Raw genomic sequence first — 14,722 nt, 5'->3', positions numbered from 1 at the left:
TTGCTACCCCAGCCCTGTCCCCCCCCAGCTCTGCTGGTGCCCCTCACTCCTGACCCACAGGCCCTGCTATCCCAGCCCTGCCCCCCCACAGCTCTACCAGTGCCTGAGTCCTGACCTGCAGCCCATGCTAACCGAGCCCCGCCCCAGCTCTGCAGGTGCCCCTCACTCCCAACCTGCAGTCCCTTGCTACCCAGCCCTGTCCCGCCTCCCCAGCTCTGCAGGTGCCCCTCACTCCTGACCTGCAGCCCCTGGCCCCCCCACCCCCAGCTCTGCCAGCGCCCCTCACTCCCAACCCGCAGCCCCTGCTAGCCCAGCTCCCCGCAGCTCTGCCAGTGCCTGAGTCCTGACCTGCAGCCCATGCTAGCCGAACCCTGCCCCCACACCAGCTCTGCCGGTGCCCCTCACTCCCGACCCCCAGCCCCCTCCTAGCCCATCCCTGGGCTCCCCCGCAGCTCTGCTGGTACTCCTTACTCCTGACCTGCAGCCCATGCTAGCCCAGCCCGTGGTAGCTAGGAAGGCAGGCTGAGTACCCCAACTCATTGCCCCGCTGGCAGGTTTCAGGCTGAGTGGGGCCCGCTGTGGTGCTGGGGCCAGGCCCAGAAGCCACTCCCTGCCCAGCCCCCAGGGTTCAGGAAAGGAATCCCAGTTACAAAAGCCGAAGTCTTTATTGTGCGTTAGGGCTGAGTTCCAGCCAGCGGGACCCTCCAGCCGCGGACGCCCTGCTCTGCGCAGGCCGGGCGCAGCAGCCGCTTTGGGGCCCATCCTCTGCGTGGGAGGGAAGGGGTTAATCGCGCCAGGTCACCTCCACTTCATCTGTTCGGTACCTGTGGGGAGGAGAGAGAGTCAGGGGGCTGCCCCACTGCTGAGGCCTCCCCCCCCCCCCCCCCGCACTCCCCCCTTCTCTACCTCTGCGTGATCCATGAATCCTCTAGCTGCGTCACCTGCCCCGTGCGGAACATCTCCCAGCCGGCCTGTGCAATCATGGCCCCATTGTCAATGCAGAACCTGGGGATGGGGGTGGGGGAGGGAGATGAGACCTCCTGCAGGCAGCGGGGCATGGGGGCTAGTGGTTAGAGCAGGGGGCTGGGAGCCAGGACCCCTGGGTTCTATCCCCAACTCTGGGAGGGGAGTAGGGTCTAGTGCAGGCCTGCACAACATGCGGCCCGTGTGGGCTCACTGTGCAGCTCATGGGGGGTGAGTAGGGGCAGCGAGTTATATCCTCTAGCGGTGCCTGGGCTCCAGGAATATTCAGGGCTGGGAGCCCTGCTCCACCAATGTTTGGAGCTGCGTCTCTCCACCGGCCCTGTCTGGAGCGTCCCAGGCCTCCGCCTGCCCTCGGAGCACCCCTGCCCGAGTGAAAGCAGCACGGCTCTCCCTCGCCTCCGTTGCTGGCAGCTACAGCACAGCACAAGAGCAAGGCCGGCAGCAGGCTGAGGCGGCTGCTGCTGCTGCTACCGCACCTCAGGAGGGGGAGGGGGAGAACGAGGGGGCACACATGCTTGGCAGCCCTCCCCTCCCCCAGCTCCAGACCCCAAGGGGGCTTCCGGCGGTGGGAGACATCTGGAGTGGATCTGTGACTCACCTGAGCAGCTGCTGGGGCTTCGGTGAGTGTTTGACCCTGTGATCCGCCCCCCCAGCCCCCACTCCTGCCCAACACTGGGGAAGGGGTAGCCTCATCCCCCACCCCCAGTGAGGCTACAGTGAGAGGCAGCAGGGGAGGAAGGAAGCCACATGTGATGGCAGTCCTCCCCTCCCGCCCCCAGCACCCACCACCCCCTCCCCTGCCCCCAAACTCCCTCTCAGAGCCTGCATCCCTCCACCCATCCTGCACCCCACCCTGTGCCCCAGCCCGGAGCCTGCACCCAGCACCCAAACTCCATCCCAGAGCCTGCACCCCAGACTCCATCCCAGAGCCCAACCTCTCAACCGTCCTACACCGCAATCCCCTGCCCCAACCCAGGCCCTGCACCCCAGACCTCCTCCCCCTACCCAAATTCCATGATTCATTAAAAAAATTAAAACACTTTATTAAGAATTTTTCAATTAAATCAAACAATTTTTTAAATTATCATCCCCCCTTCCTTTTCAGCCCACAGCTGTTTCGGCAGGGCAGCGCTGGGGGGTTCGGCCCTCAGCTGTTTTCTTTGGAGTAATATGGCCCTAGCCGCTTTACAAGTTGTGCAGGCCTGGTCTAGTGGTTAGAGACAGGAGGAGGGGGGTTGGGAGCCAGAACTCCTGGGTTCTCTCCTGACTCCGGGGTAGGGGTGCCAATGCCCTAAAGCACCATAGTCCAGAATCCTCATGGGGAATCCCAGAGCTCCTGTCTAAGGGGATAATTCCACCTCTCCCACCAAGCTAAGGCAGACTGAGGGGTTGCTGGGACCCTAGCTCTGCAGGGCGAGCTGACGGGCGGGGCAGTCAGTACCTCTCATCTGTAGCAAACAGCTTGGCTCCCCTCTCTGCACACATGATCTGCATCATCTCCTGCAGCCGCATGTTACCTGAGGAAGAGGACAAGGTTAGAGCTGGGGGGGAGGCAGAGGCTGGGGGAGACACTGGGGGAGGGGGCAGGATTAGAGCTGGGAGGGCACACGCTGGGGTGGGGTGGGTGACACCTGGGGAGGGGGCAGGTTTCAAGCCGAGACCCCAGTCTCAGGTCACAAGTGACATAAGCTGCGATGGCCTCAGTTGAGCCTGGGGCACTAGCCCCAGGCTGCGCCTGCCAGGACTGTGGGGGAGAGCCTAGAAAGCCCCTGCCCTAGGGCAGCGAACCCAGTGGGGGTTGTGGGGGAGGCTGGGTGCACTAGGATGGAGGCAGGGGGCAAGTGGGGGGGGTAGGTATGGGGACAGGGGGAAGTCAGGGTTCCCATGCAGTGATCCTTTCTGCATCCCCCACGGTCCTGGCACGTACAGCCGACACCGCCCACGATGAGGGCCTCCTGTGAGCCGCAGTGCGCCATGGCCCGCTCCGTGATCTCCACCAGCATCGCGAAGAGCGTCTCCTGGGGGGAGAGGGGGGGCGGCGCAGCTAGGACAGTGCTGCTCGCTCCCGACCCGCAGCCCCCCCCCCGCCTCAGTGCTGCTCGCTCCCGACCCGCAGCCCCCCCGCCTCAGTGCTGCTCGCTCCTGACCCGCAGCCCCCCTGCCTCAGTGCTGCTCGCTCCCGACCCGCAGCCCCCCTGCCTCAGTGCTGCTCGCTCCAGCCCCACAACTCCCATAGTGCTCCTCACTCCAGATTCTCAGCCCCCTTCCCCAGCTCCCATGGTGCTTCTCACTCCCAACCCATAGTCCCCACCTTCTGATATCCAGGAATGGTGCTCGTAACTCTCAACCTGCAGCCCCTGCTCTCCCGGCCCTGAGCTGGGCTGTTCCTCACCTGGAGAGAGAAGCAGAGATCCTCTGGGGTGCATTCTCCTGATGCCAGCATCTTGTGAGCCACCTCCTACAGGGCAGAGAGAGGGTTCAGGGCTCCTGGGATCCCTTCCAGCTCAGGGAGGGGAGTGCTGGCTAGTGGGTAGAGCAAGGGCTGGGAGCCAGGACTCCTGGGTTCCTCACCTCTATGTGGGACAGGATCCCTGAGAAGGACACATCCATTCCCTTCACTGTGTAGGGCAGCTCCACCAACTTTTGTCCCCTGGGGGAGGGGGGGGGGGGGAGGGAAGACTTTGTTAGACTCTCCCAGAGCCAGGGATATAATCCCGGAGTCCTGACTCCCAGCCCCCTCCCACTGCTCTAACTAGTAGATCCCACTGCCCTCAGAGCCAGGGATATAACCCCGGAGTCCTGCCTCCAAGCCCCACTCCAATTCCCTGGACCCCACTCCCCTCCCGGAGCTGGTCCTACTCACTTCTTTGCCATCTGTTCGATGTTATAGCCAGGGCTGGGGTCATTGGATATCTAGGAGGAGGAGACACCAAGGGGGGGGTCAGGCTGGATGTGGGGGTACCAGAAGGCCCCATCCCAACCTCTGAGCCCCCCAGACCTTACGGTGACCAACCCCTCCCTCCCCCCGCTTTGGTCCATTCGGGGGCGTGGGGGGGGGGGCGTGTAACTTGAAGACACCAACTCCTTTCAGGCCAAAACCTTTCCTACAGCGGGGCTCAGGGTAGGGGGGTATTCGGGTAGGATTCTGGTCAAATCAGTCCCCGCCGTTTTGAGCTACAGGGAGGGGAACAAAGCCTGGGGCCCCTTTGCCAAAGCTCTGTATAGATTTACTGCTAAATCTCAATCATTTTCTACTTCACTTGCAAACAAAAAAGGAAATTCTCGGCCAAGAACCTCGGTTAGTGCTGAAGATTCCCACAGCCCACTCCTAGCTCTTAAAAGCAGAAAACTGAATGCCAAAAATCTTAGATTAAGGTTAAAATCCATGCAAAGTCTCCAACTTAGTGAGTGCAGATTGACAAAAGTATTTAATTTTATACTAGCCTTAGTTGGAAATGTCTGACTATAAAGTTACCATTAACCTTAGATTTTGGCATTTAATTTCCCCAATTTCAGGGAGAAGGAGAACAAAAGTTATGGTTTTCCTTAAAAAGCAAAGAAATTCCATGCCAGAAAATCTCATCTTCAGTTACTCCTGCCACAGGGAAGAAAAGGATTTTACAAGAAATACAGGAAATTGGGTTTGAGGTTTTTAAAAAATGGAAGGATATAGAATGTTTGTGATAGAGATTGATTTCAAGTCCTATTTTCCATGAGAAAAAGCTAAATATTGTTGGATTTTGTATAGTATTCTTGGATTATAAAGAGAATAGAATTGTGAGTTAGTTTGGTTGCTTTTTAAACAAAGAAAATTCTTGTTTTTAGAAAAAAAGCAAGGAAATTCCACTCCAAAAATCTTAGGTTAAGTTTCAAATCGCACTGAGTATTTTTTGACGAGCGTGTGCATAAAACCAACACTAATCTGAAATTTCCTTACATTTAAAAACAACAACTTCACCCTAAAACACACCAGAACTTGGAGTCATGTGACTCTTGAAGCAGTATTTCTCCAAAGTTGCTGTCGCTAAACGTTGCTAGGGAAGGAACCAGGGGGATTGGGGAAGTTTTCTCTCAGGGCTGTCACCTTGTCTTTTTAAAAAGCGAGGAAATTAAATACCAAAAAACTGGTTAATGTTGAAGTGCCACAATCAGGCAACAGAGAAACTCTGGGTGATTCACTTAATGAGAACAGAACCCAGCTGTCCTGGCTCCCAGCCCCCTCTACTCTAATCACCAGACCCTCACTCCCCTCCCAGAGCCAGGGATAGAACCCAGGAGTCCTGACTCCCAGCCCTCTGGCTCCCCACTGCCCTCTCACCTTCAGCACACGGGCAAAGCGGTCCAGGCAGTTGCCCACGGCGATGTCGATGGTCTCCCCGAAGATGCGATACCGGCGCTCCGAGTATGCGATGACCTGGGTGAGAGGAGCAGAGCGGTGGGATGTGCAGGGCTGCTGGGATCTCCCGGGTGAGGGCCCAGTGTAGCGCTGGGTGGGGAGGGGGAGCGCCAGCCCTACCTGGGTGTTGCCCCCACTGACATACAGCACAGTGGGGTTCTGGGCGCCTGTGATCAGCCGGCCCATCTCAATGTGGCCCACACAGTGATTGACGCCCAGCAGGGGCTTGTTCCAGAGCTGGGCCAATGTCCGGGCCACCACGGCCACAGTCACCAGTGGGGCACCCATGCCGGGGCCTATAGGGAGAGCACTGGGTCAGCACGGGGCCCTCGGTGAGCCACCCACACACACCCCCACTCACCCTGGGCATCCACCCACACCCCCACTCATCCTGGGCACAGGCCCTGCCCCCTCACCCTGGGAGTAGCCTCCGCCCCCTGCCCCACTCACACTCACCCTTGGTGTAGGCCACACAGTCCACATCTGCAGACTCCAGCCCTGCCTCCTGTAGAGCTTCCTGCAACAGGGCCAGCACACAGCCCTGGTGGTGCCTCGCTGTCTGCCCCGGCAGGAACCCTGCCCCAGAGAGACAGCGTCAAGGGGTGGAGCTGTCAGGGACCAAATGGGGGAGGGCTGGATGGGGGGAATAAAAGGGATCAGATGGAGGGGCCTGGAGAAGAGAACCAGACTCATCCTGGCCCAGAGCAATGGGGAAGGGGGATATGGGGGGTCAGGAAGCCTGGATTCACTCTGGCCTGGAGTGGGGTGTCCGTCATGGGGAGGGGGTTGAATGGGAGGCCAGATTCAGGGAGGAGAGACAGCCCGGGGGGAGGTTGGGGGGGTCCCGGGGTAGGAGGGTGGACGTTGGGAAGATGGGTAAGGAAAGGGAGGGGTCCCAGCGAGGCTCGGGATGGGGAGGCCCAGGCGGGGTGGGGATGGGGATGGAGGGGCAAATGAGTAAGGACGAAGGAGGTCCCAGCAGGGGTCCCGGGGAGGCTCGCGATGGGGAGGCCAGTGGGGGGTCCCAGGGCAGGGTAGGGGCACAGGGGGAATGGGATCGGGGCGGAGGTTGGGGGGTCCCGGGGTGGGGGGGTGGACAGTGGGTGGATGGGTAAGGATGGGGGGGGGGGTCCCAGCGAGAGTCCCAGAGCAGCTCAGGATTGGGAGGCCCAGGCAGGGTCCTGGGGAGGCGGATGGAGGAAGAAGTGAGTAAGGATGGGGGGGTCCCAGCGGAAGTCCTGGGGAGGCCCAGGATGGGGAGGCCCCGGGGGGGGAGGGGATCAGGGGAGAGGTTGGGGGTCCTGGGGTGGGGCGGACGGAGGGAGGATGGGTAAAGGACTGGGGGTCCCAGCAGGGGTCCCGGGGAGGCTCGCAACGGGGAGCTCCTGGGGGAGGCCCGGGGTGGGTGTGTATCGGGGCTGTGGGGCGGACAGAAGGGCGATGGGGATGGGTAAGGACAGGGAAGCCCCGGGGGGTGGGGGGAGGGTCGCAGGGCAGGGTAGGACCGGGAGTGTCTCGGGGTGGGGCACGTCTCGGCGTGGGGCGCAGGGGGGATAGGGGGCAGACGGAGGGAGGATGGGGAGGCCCGTGGGGGGTGTGGGGGTGCCCTGGAGCAGGGGTAGGGGCACAGGAGAGATGGGGAGCAGATGGGTAAGGACAGGGAGGCCCGGGGTGTGGGGGTGTGTGTCAGGGCTGGTGGGTGGATGGAGGGGAAATGGGTAAGGGGCGGGGGGTGTCCCAGGGCAGGGTAGGACCGGTAAGGACAGGGAGGCCTGGGGAGAAGGGGGGGAGTGTCTCGGGGTGGGGCGCAGGAGGGATAGGGGGCAGACAGAGGGAGGATGGGGATGGGTAAGGACGGGGAGGCCTGTGGGGGGGAGGTCCCAGAGCAGGGTAGGGGCGCAGGAGGAATGGGGGGCGGATGGGTAAGGACAGGGAGGCCCGGGCTGCGTGTGTGTGTGTCTCTGTCTATGTGTATGGGGGCTGGGGGGCAGACGAAGGGAAGATGGGGATGGGAAAGGACGGGGAGGCCCGGGGGGGGGGGAAGGGTCCCAGGGGAGGGATGGGTAAGGACAGCGGGGCGCAGGGGGGATGGGTAAGGACAGTGGGGCGCAGGGGGGGATGGGTAAGGACAGGGGGGCGCAGGGGCGCGGATGGGTAAGGACGGGGAGGCCCGGGGGGGATGGGTAAGGACGGGGGGGCCCGGGGAAGGGGAGGGGCGCAGGGGGGGATGGGTAAGGACAGGGGGGCGCAGGGGCGCGGATGGGTAAGGACGGGGAGGCCCGGGGGGGGATGGGTAAGGACGGGGGGGCCCGGGGAAGGGGAGGGGCGCAGGGGGGGATGGGTAAGGACGGGGAGGCCCGGGGGGGGATGGGTAAGGACGGGGGGGCCCCGACTCACCCTGGCCCGGCGCGGGCACGAAGGTCCGGCGGGGGTTGCTCAGCACCTGCCCGTCCCGCACCAGCCCCGTCCCCACCTTGTTGGCGCTGCCTTCCAGCCCCAGCACCGTCACCGCGGGCATGGCGGGTCCGGCGCGGCGCCTGCAGCCCGGCGTCCTCGCGCTGCCAAGTCACAACGCAGCCCCGCCCGTCTCACCCCACGTGACACCGGAGCGCGAGGACCACTCTCCTTCCCGCCCCGCGTGACACCGGAGTTCCTGGCCGCTCCCGCCTCACGTGACACGGGAGTCCCGCCCACTGCCGTCCGCTCCCCACAGTCCGCCGCAGCCCCAGGGCTCCAGCACGTGACAGCGCGGCGCTCTAGCCCCGCCCTTTCCCCTGCACGTGACCGTGCCCGCACGTGTCCCGCTCGGAGCCTGCGGCGCTTTGTCCTCAGACGGGTTGTGCGGCGCGCGGGGCTCGGAGCGGGTCCTGAGTGGTCGGGAGCCGGACGGTGAGAGAGGGGGCGGGGTTCTTGCGCTGAAGGGCTGCGATTGGCCAGGGAGGTGGGTGTTTATTGGCCGGGGAGGTTGGTTGTTTATTGTGGCAGGAGCTCTGTGATTGTCCATGGAGTGGGTGGGTGTTTGGTGTGGAAGAAGGGCTGCTATTGGCCAGAGAACAGGGAGTTTATTGTACGAGGAGCTCTGTGATTGGCCCGGGAGCGGGTGGGTGTGTATCATGCTAGGAGGGCTATGATTGGCCGGGGGGTGGGTGTTAATTGGCAGGGGAGATGGGTGTTTATTGTGCAAGGAGGACTGCGATTGGGATTGGCCGGGGAGCGGGGGGTTTATTGTGCAAGGAGCTCTGTAATTGGCCAGGGATTGGGGCGACTATAACGCAAGAAGGTTTGTGATTGGCTGGGGAGCAGGAATGGGCTTTTGGCCTGTCCTCCCTGGTTCTCTGGACTGCTGGGTCCATGGCCTGTGCCCCTGGTGCTGATTGCCTTGTGCCCATCCCTCTCCCCCCACAGGCTGCCTTCAGGATCCTGCGGCTCGCAGCTTGGCAGTGTCGGCTCCTCAGCTGGTGGAGTGAGATGCCCAAACGGGGGAAGAAGGCAGAGGATGTGGACAGCACGGACGAGTTCGAGGCCACAGGTAACCGCGGCCCGCTCCCTGTGGCACGGCGACCCCTCCCTGCTCCCTGGTGCTCCCTTGTGCTCCCCACTGCACTCCTCGCGGCACGGGTCCCCTTCTGAGCCCCGCTCCAGTCCATGCGGAATGGCACTCCCTCATCATTCCTTGTGTATCATGCTAGGAGGGCTGGATGGACCTTTGGTCTGACCCACTAGGGCCATTCTTACGTCCTTATGTTCTTGGCACCCCCCCAGCTGCTCAGCACCACGTCCCAGCTTTCCTTCTCTCTCCTGCTCCCCAGAGCCCGGGGCAAAGAAGAGCAAGAAGGGGGCAGCGAAGGGCCCCAAGGAGAAGGTGGCAGAGGGCCCCATCCTGTACCAGGATCCGCCCGACAAGCTCACCTCCCCCGGTGGGCAGAAGTACACCCTGAAGGTCACATCGTGGAACGTGGATGGGCTCCGGGCCTGGGTCAAGAAGAAGGGCCTGGAGGTAGGAGCAGCTCTCTCAGGGCGCTGAGCTCTCCCAGTCCTCGCTGGGCTAGGCAGCTCCTCCCCGATTTGGACCACCCGTGTTGGGGCCCTGGTCTACACCTGGTAGTAACAAGGTGCCAGGGGCTAAGGCCACCCCTGTCCCTGCAGCAGAGCTGTCCCTAGACATTTTGGTGCCCTACGCAGCCCCCCCACGGGGGGAGGGGCTGGCCCCAGGCCTCCGCGGGGGGGAAGGAGCAGGCTTCGGGGGGCAGGGGGGAAACCGCCCCCCAGCACGAGCCGGCGGAGTGGGTTGCGGACGGGTCGCTCCACTTCCTGCCGCCCGGTGAGTGCAGGGAAGGCCCGACCCCGCACTCCAGGAGCGGTGGGAAGTGGAGTGACCCAGCCCGCTCCGTTCTGCTCCCCTGGTTCCTAGCCTTGGGGACTTGAGGGGAAGGGGGGAACTGCCCCCCAGAACACACCAGCGATGCAGAGCGAGCTGTGGCTGGGTCGCTCCATTTCCTGCTACCCCATGAATGTAGGGCGTACCTGACCCCTGCTGTAGTCCCCCGGGATGTTGCTTAGGGGAAGGGGTGGAGTGGGGGTGGTGCTGGTGCAGAGCAGGGGCGGGGGCCATGGGGAAGAAGCAGGGCAGGAGCAGCTTTCCTGGCTGGCATGGGCTGCCACTGGAGCAGCACACAGCTGCGTAAGGCACCAGGAAATTTGCATATGGGTAAGGACGGCCCTGCCCTGCAGAGGCTGCAGTGTGGCCTTGTGATTACAGCTAGAGATCTTACAGCAGAGGGGGCTGGGAGCCAGGACTCCTGGGTTCTATCCCAGCTAGGTGAGGGGAGTGGAGTGGGATCTAGTGGGTCAGAGCAGTGGGGCTGGGAGCCAGGACTTCTGGGTTCTCTCCCTAGCTCTGCTATTGACCTGCCGGGTGACCTTCGGCTAGTCCCTTCCCCTTCCCATGCCTGTTTCCCCACCTATGCAGTGGGGATAAGGATTCTGACCTCCTTTGGAAGGGGCTTTGAGCTCTGCTGAGAAGTGCTCTAGCCGAGTTAGGGATTGGGATTTTTTCCCTGCCGAAAAAATCTTCCAGGTTGCGGGGGATTTCGCAGTGTATTTCATGGGTCAGATTTTCCACCTGGAGTTTGGATTCCCACATTCACTACTTCAGGATTTTTTTGCAAATCTAGAAATTTTGGATTTTTAGATTTATTCCATTTTCCTCTCCTGCTTTGTGCCTCCAAGTTGAGCGCAGTGAACAACGGCTGGGCTGTGGGAATGTTGGCTTGTGTTGGAAAAGTCACGTAATGGCAGAGACGCACAGCTTCTTAGTGGACCTTCCCGCTCTACTGCCCCGGACTCCTAGGTCCCTTGGGCACTCACTAACTCTTCTCCAAATTAGAGACTCTTGGAGACATCCTAGAATAGGGGAAAAACAGGCAATTTGAATCCTAGGCATCCTGCCTCTGTTACATTTCCTGGCTGGTAAATGGGGATTGGAGCATGGGGGTGTCCTAAATTTCCAAACATGTTTGCTTTTCCTAACCCAGAATGAAATTTTAACTCAAAATTGACATTCGTCATCCCCCAAATCCTGCTGGACAGGGGGAAAATGATGCCGCTATAAAAAACTGAAGCAGTTAACTTGGGTTCATGAATGGCTGATTCCCTCGAGCCTGGTCCACAACTGGATTTGTACCCAGTTTGGTTCCAGTGGGATCGTTCAAATGGGTCTGAAGTCTGAAAAAGATTTGGGGGTTGGGATGAGGGTGGATAAGCAGCTGGGTAGGAGCTCGTAGGGCATTGCTGGGGCCCGCTGGAGTCATACGACTCCGGGATGAAGAAACAGGCAAATCTGGAGTAGGTGCAGAGAGGTTATTTTACTTCTGGGAATTGAAGCTAGACAGATGCAGCCTGGAAATAAGGGGTACATTTTTGTACAAATAAGGGGTACAAATAAGGGTTACAATAATGAAGGTGACTAATTGGAACAATGTGCCAAGGGTCGTGGTGGATTCTCCATCCCTGGCAATTTTGAACAGCTCTGCGCTAGGAATTGTTGCGGGGCGGTTCGCCAGCCTGTGCTATCCAAGCAGTTGGACGAAATGATCCCACTGGTCCCTTCTGGCCTTGGATCTGTGACTGTCCGTAGCGTGGAAGTGGTTTTACTGGCCTGAAAGTGCTGTCACTGGTCCGGCTGGTCCCCAGCAACCAGCACCGGAAATCCACGGCCAGGGGCAGGGAGGACACAGGTGCTCCGAGGGAGGGGATGAGCCGGAGGGAAGTGGGGTGGAGTTGTGGGGCAGGAAACCTGGGTTCTCTTCCTCATCCTATGAGGTTCCCAGAGAAAGGCTCCCAGCCCCGCTGACCCCGCTTTCCCCCTGCAGTGGGTGCATGAGGAGGACCCCGATGTACTGTGCCTGCAGGAGACCAAGTGTGCAGAGAAGCTGCTGCCCCCCGAGATGCGGGAGATGCCCGAGTATCCCCACAAGTACTGGGCCTGCGCCGGCACCAAGGAGGGCTACAGCGGGGTGGCTCTGCTCTGCAAGATAGAACCGCTCAGCATCACCTATGGCATTGGTAGGGACCTGCCCCACCCCCCAGCCTCTGCCTGCTGAGCCCATGCTCCCTGCTCACCACACCCCCTACCAACCTCTGCCTGCAGACCCCTCTTTGCCCACTGCCAGGCCCTCTGCCTGCCAATCCCTCTCTGTGCCACCTACAGCCTCAAACAGGCCCTCTGGCCTTTCCCCTTGTCCCTTTCCCTTGACCCTTGCCATGCCCCCTATGCCCAGGGCCTCTCCCCTTTGGCCTCTGACGCAAGCCCCTTGTCTCTCGGCAGGCGAGGAGGAGCACGACCAGGAGGGCCGTGTGATCACGGCCGAGTTCCCCTCGCACTTCCTGGTGACGGCCTACGTGCCCAACGCGGGCCGGGGGCTGGTGAGGCTGGAGTACCGCCAGCGCTGGGATGCCGCCTTCCGGGCTTATCTGCAGGGGCTGGATGCTCGCAAGCCCCTGGTGCTCTGCGGGGATCTCAACGTGGCCCACGCCGAGATCGACCTGAAGAACCCCAAGGGCAACAAGAAGTCGGCAGGCTTCACGCCCGAGGAGCGCCAGGGCTTTGGGGAGCTGCTGGCAGCCGGCTTCACTGACACCTTCCGCCACCTCTATCCTGACACGCCCCACGCCTACACCTTCTGGACCTACATGATGAATGCCCGCGCCAAGAATGTGGGCTGGCGCCTTGACTACTTCCTGGTCTCAATGCGCCTGCTGGGGGCGCTGTGCGACAGCAAGATCCGCTCCCAGGCCATGGGCAGTGACCACTGCCCCGTCACCCTCTACATGGCCCTGTGAGCAGCCTGATATGGTCCCAACACCCCTGTATGGTCCTGGGAGGAGGGCGGGAGGAGGGTGGGCCATACAGCCTGCTATGGCTCTGACACCCCTGTATGGCCCTATGACGGGGGGGTTGGGGCCATACAGCTAGATATGGGCTCAACACCCCCTCTATAGCTGTGGGAGTGGGCCCATACACCTCTCTATGGCCCTGTGTGAGGTGGGGGATCCATATGGCCGTATGTGGCCCTGCACCCTCTCTCTCTCTCTAGTCCTGTGAGCAGGGTGGCCCGTACACTTCTATGGCTTTGTGAGCAAGAAAGGATTGGACTCACATGCCCCTATACGTCCCTGTGAGGCCGGGTAGAGTAGAGGGAAAGCCCCTGCCCCCAAGATCAGGGGTGACTTCCCCCCAAATGAGACCTGATTCAACCCCCCAACTTGTGGGCCCTGGTGCAGTAAATCCCAGAATATCAGCAGATCCCTCCCCATCTGAAAGACCATGAGCCTCCCAAATTCAGCCCTGAACCCCCAAACTCACCCAGTGACCCCCAGTCTGAGGCCAGGAGGCCCCTGAACTTGGAGGGCCATCCAAGCAACCCCCCTTATACCAACCTCCCCCCATCCTAGCCTCCAGAGAATTCCTCACCCCAGGAACTGTTTTTTACCTGTAGAACTAAGCTGCTGCCTTGCCTTTAAACCAGCCCCCCATTCTTTGCGGGGGGGCACGGAGCTGTGAGGAGCATTGATTAAAGGCTTTGAAAGGAGATGCTGTGTTTCATCTCGCCCTGGGGGAGAGTGAGGCAGAGCTGGGAGACAGTCACCCTCATGCTGCCCACTGGCCTTTCTAGCTGGGGTCCCGCAGAAGGCAGCTGCGAGTGAAGGGGGGCTTTGTGGGGAAGCAGAGTTGGACTGAAGGCCCTGCCTGGGACATCACAGCCTAGAACGGAGGGATCCCCGCAGACACTCAGCTTCCAGTTACAGAAATAATGGCTGGGTAAGAGGGAGCTGCTCTGCGTGTGACTGATGCTGCCTGGGTCTGCCGACAGCCTGAGCCCATTGCTGGGTGATGGGGGAAGCAACCATGAGCATGACTGACATTGCCTGGTTCTGCCGAGAGCCTGAACCTATTGATGGGAGAGGGGGAACTGTTACATACATCTCAATGGGGTGTTCCCTCCCAGCCCCACTGCTCTGGGGGAACCAACTCCACACCTGAAGGAGAGGTTTGGTGAGCAGAGCCCTGGGGAGGGAGGAAGGCATGGACAGGGGGTGCCTTAATCCACCTGCAGCTGGTTCAGCCATACGTGGGCTGAGGAGGAGTTGGGGTCCTACAGAGGGACACCCTCAGGGGGCCCCCCCACGTCTCCAGCAAAGGGGTGGATCCAGCCCTGGCTTGGTGGAGACACCAGCCTGTCTACAGGACGCTTCTCTCTCAGGACTCTTGCTACACACCCTGCCCCTCCCACCCCCCGGAGCTGGAAGAGATCCCAGGAGTCCTGGCTCCCAGGCCCCTGCTGTAACTACTAGACCCCACTCCCCTCCCAGAAATCCCCATCCAAGCCAGGAGCAGGAGGCTCTAGGGGTTGCCAGCACTCAGGGGACTGAGCTCCAATCAGCCCCCTAGCTGGAAACCTCAGATACCTTCAACCACTGCCAACCTAGGGGGCGCTAGCCCCATGGCAGGGGACTGGCTGGCTCGGGGTGGGGAATGGGACATGGGGCCTTTCCCTTCTAGGGGGCGCCGGCCACGATCCAGCCCTGTGGCAGGGCAGTGGCTGGCTCAGGGGCAGGGAATGGGACACAGGGCCTTTCCCCTCTAGGGGGTACCAGCTCAGATCAGGCCCCACAGTGCGGGCTGGCTGGCTCAGAAGTATGGGGCCCCCCTGCTCCAACCACAGTGGCTGTCCCTGGCTGTTGTTGCCCCTGTGGTGTAATGAGTTGGCGGGCTCTCAAGCTGGCAATGGGACCCCCAGACCTAGCCCTCTTCCCCCCCCCCCCCGCCAGGGTCACCATGGG

The 14,722-nt window shown here is 61.3% G+C and overlaps 2 protein-coding genes across 6 annotated transcripts; one reads left to right on the top strand and one right to left on the bottom strand.

Annotated features, from left to right (window-relative positions):
* Window positions 1-646: 646 nt before the first annotated feature.
* On the bottom strand, window positions 647-7,996 carry OSGEP (O-sialoglycoprotein endopeptidase). Of its 4 annotated transcripts, XM_048819417.2 has the most exons (11): window positions 7,778-7,996; window positions 5,837-5,956; window positions 5,501-5,676; window positions 5,303-5,398; window positions 3,848-3,897; window positions 3,556-3,634; window positions 3,377-3,442; window positions 2,912-3,002; window positions 2,426-2,501; window positions 907-1,005; window positions 647-824 (listed from the first exon to the last, which is right to left on the bottom strand). In XM_048819417.2, exons 1-11 carry the CDS (start codon window positions 7,896-7,898, stop codon window positions 785-787), a joined length of 1,014 nt encoding a protein of 337 aa, XP_048675374.1. In that variant the 5' UTR covers window positions 7,899-7,996; the 3' UTR covers window positions 647-784. The 4 variants fall into 4 exon arrangements, with proteins under 4 accessions (XP_048675374.1, XP_048675375.1, XP_048675377.1 ...); XM_048819418.2 differs by lacking the exon at window positions 907-1,005; XM_048819420.2 differs by lacking the exons at window positions 2,912-3,002; window positions 3,848-3,897.
* Window positions 7,997-8,126: 130 nt separating this feature from the next.
* On the top strand, window positions 8,127-13,470 carry APEX1 (apurinic/apyrimidinic endodeoxyribonuclease 1). Of its 2 annotated transcripts, none has more exons than XM_048819421.2 (5): window positions 8,127-8,269; window positions 8,786-8,909; window positions 9,190-9,377; window positions 11,752-11,944; window positions 12,207-13,470. In XM_048819421.2, exons 2-5 carry the CDS (start codon window positions 8,849-8,851, stop codon window positions 12,719-12,721), a joined length of 957 nt encoding a protein of 318 aa, XP_048675378.1. In that variant the 5' UTR covers window positions 8,127-8,269; window positions 8,786-8,848; the 3' UTR covers window positions 12,722-13,470. The 2 variants fall into 2 exon arrangements, with proteins under 2 accessions (XP_048675378.1, XP_048675380.1); XM_048819423.2 differs by lacking the exon at window positions 8,127-8,269 and adding an exon at window positions 8,541-8,660.
* Window positions 13,471-14,722: the final 1,252 nt, after the last annotated feature.

This window comes from Caretta caretta, chromosome 13 (assembly GCF_965140235.1).
Source record: "Caretta caretta isolate rCarCar2 chromosome 13, rCarCar1.hap1, whole genome shotgun sequence".
Classification (NCBI taxonomy): Eukaryota; Metazoa; Chordata; order Testudines; family Cheloniidae; genus Caretta; species Caretta caretta.
This window is presented reverse-complemented; position numbering and strand designations above follow the sequence as displayed.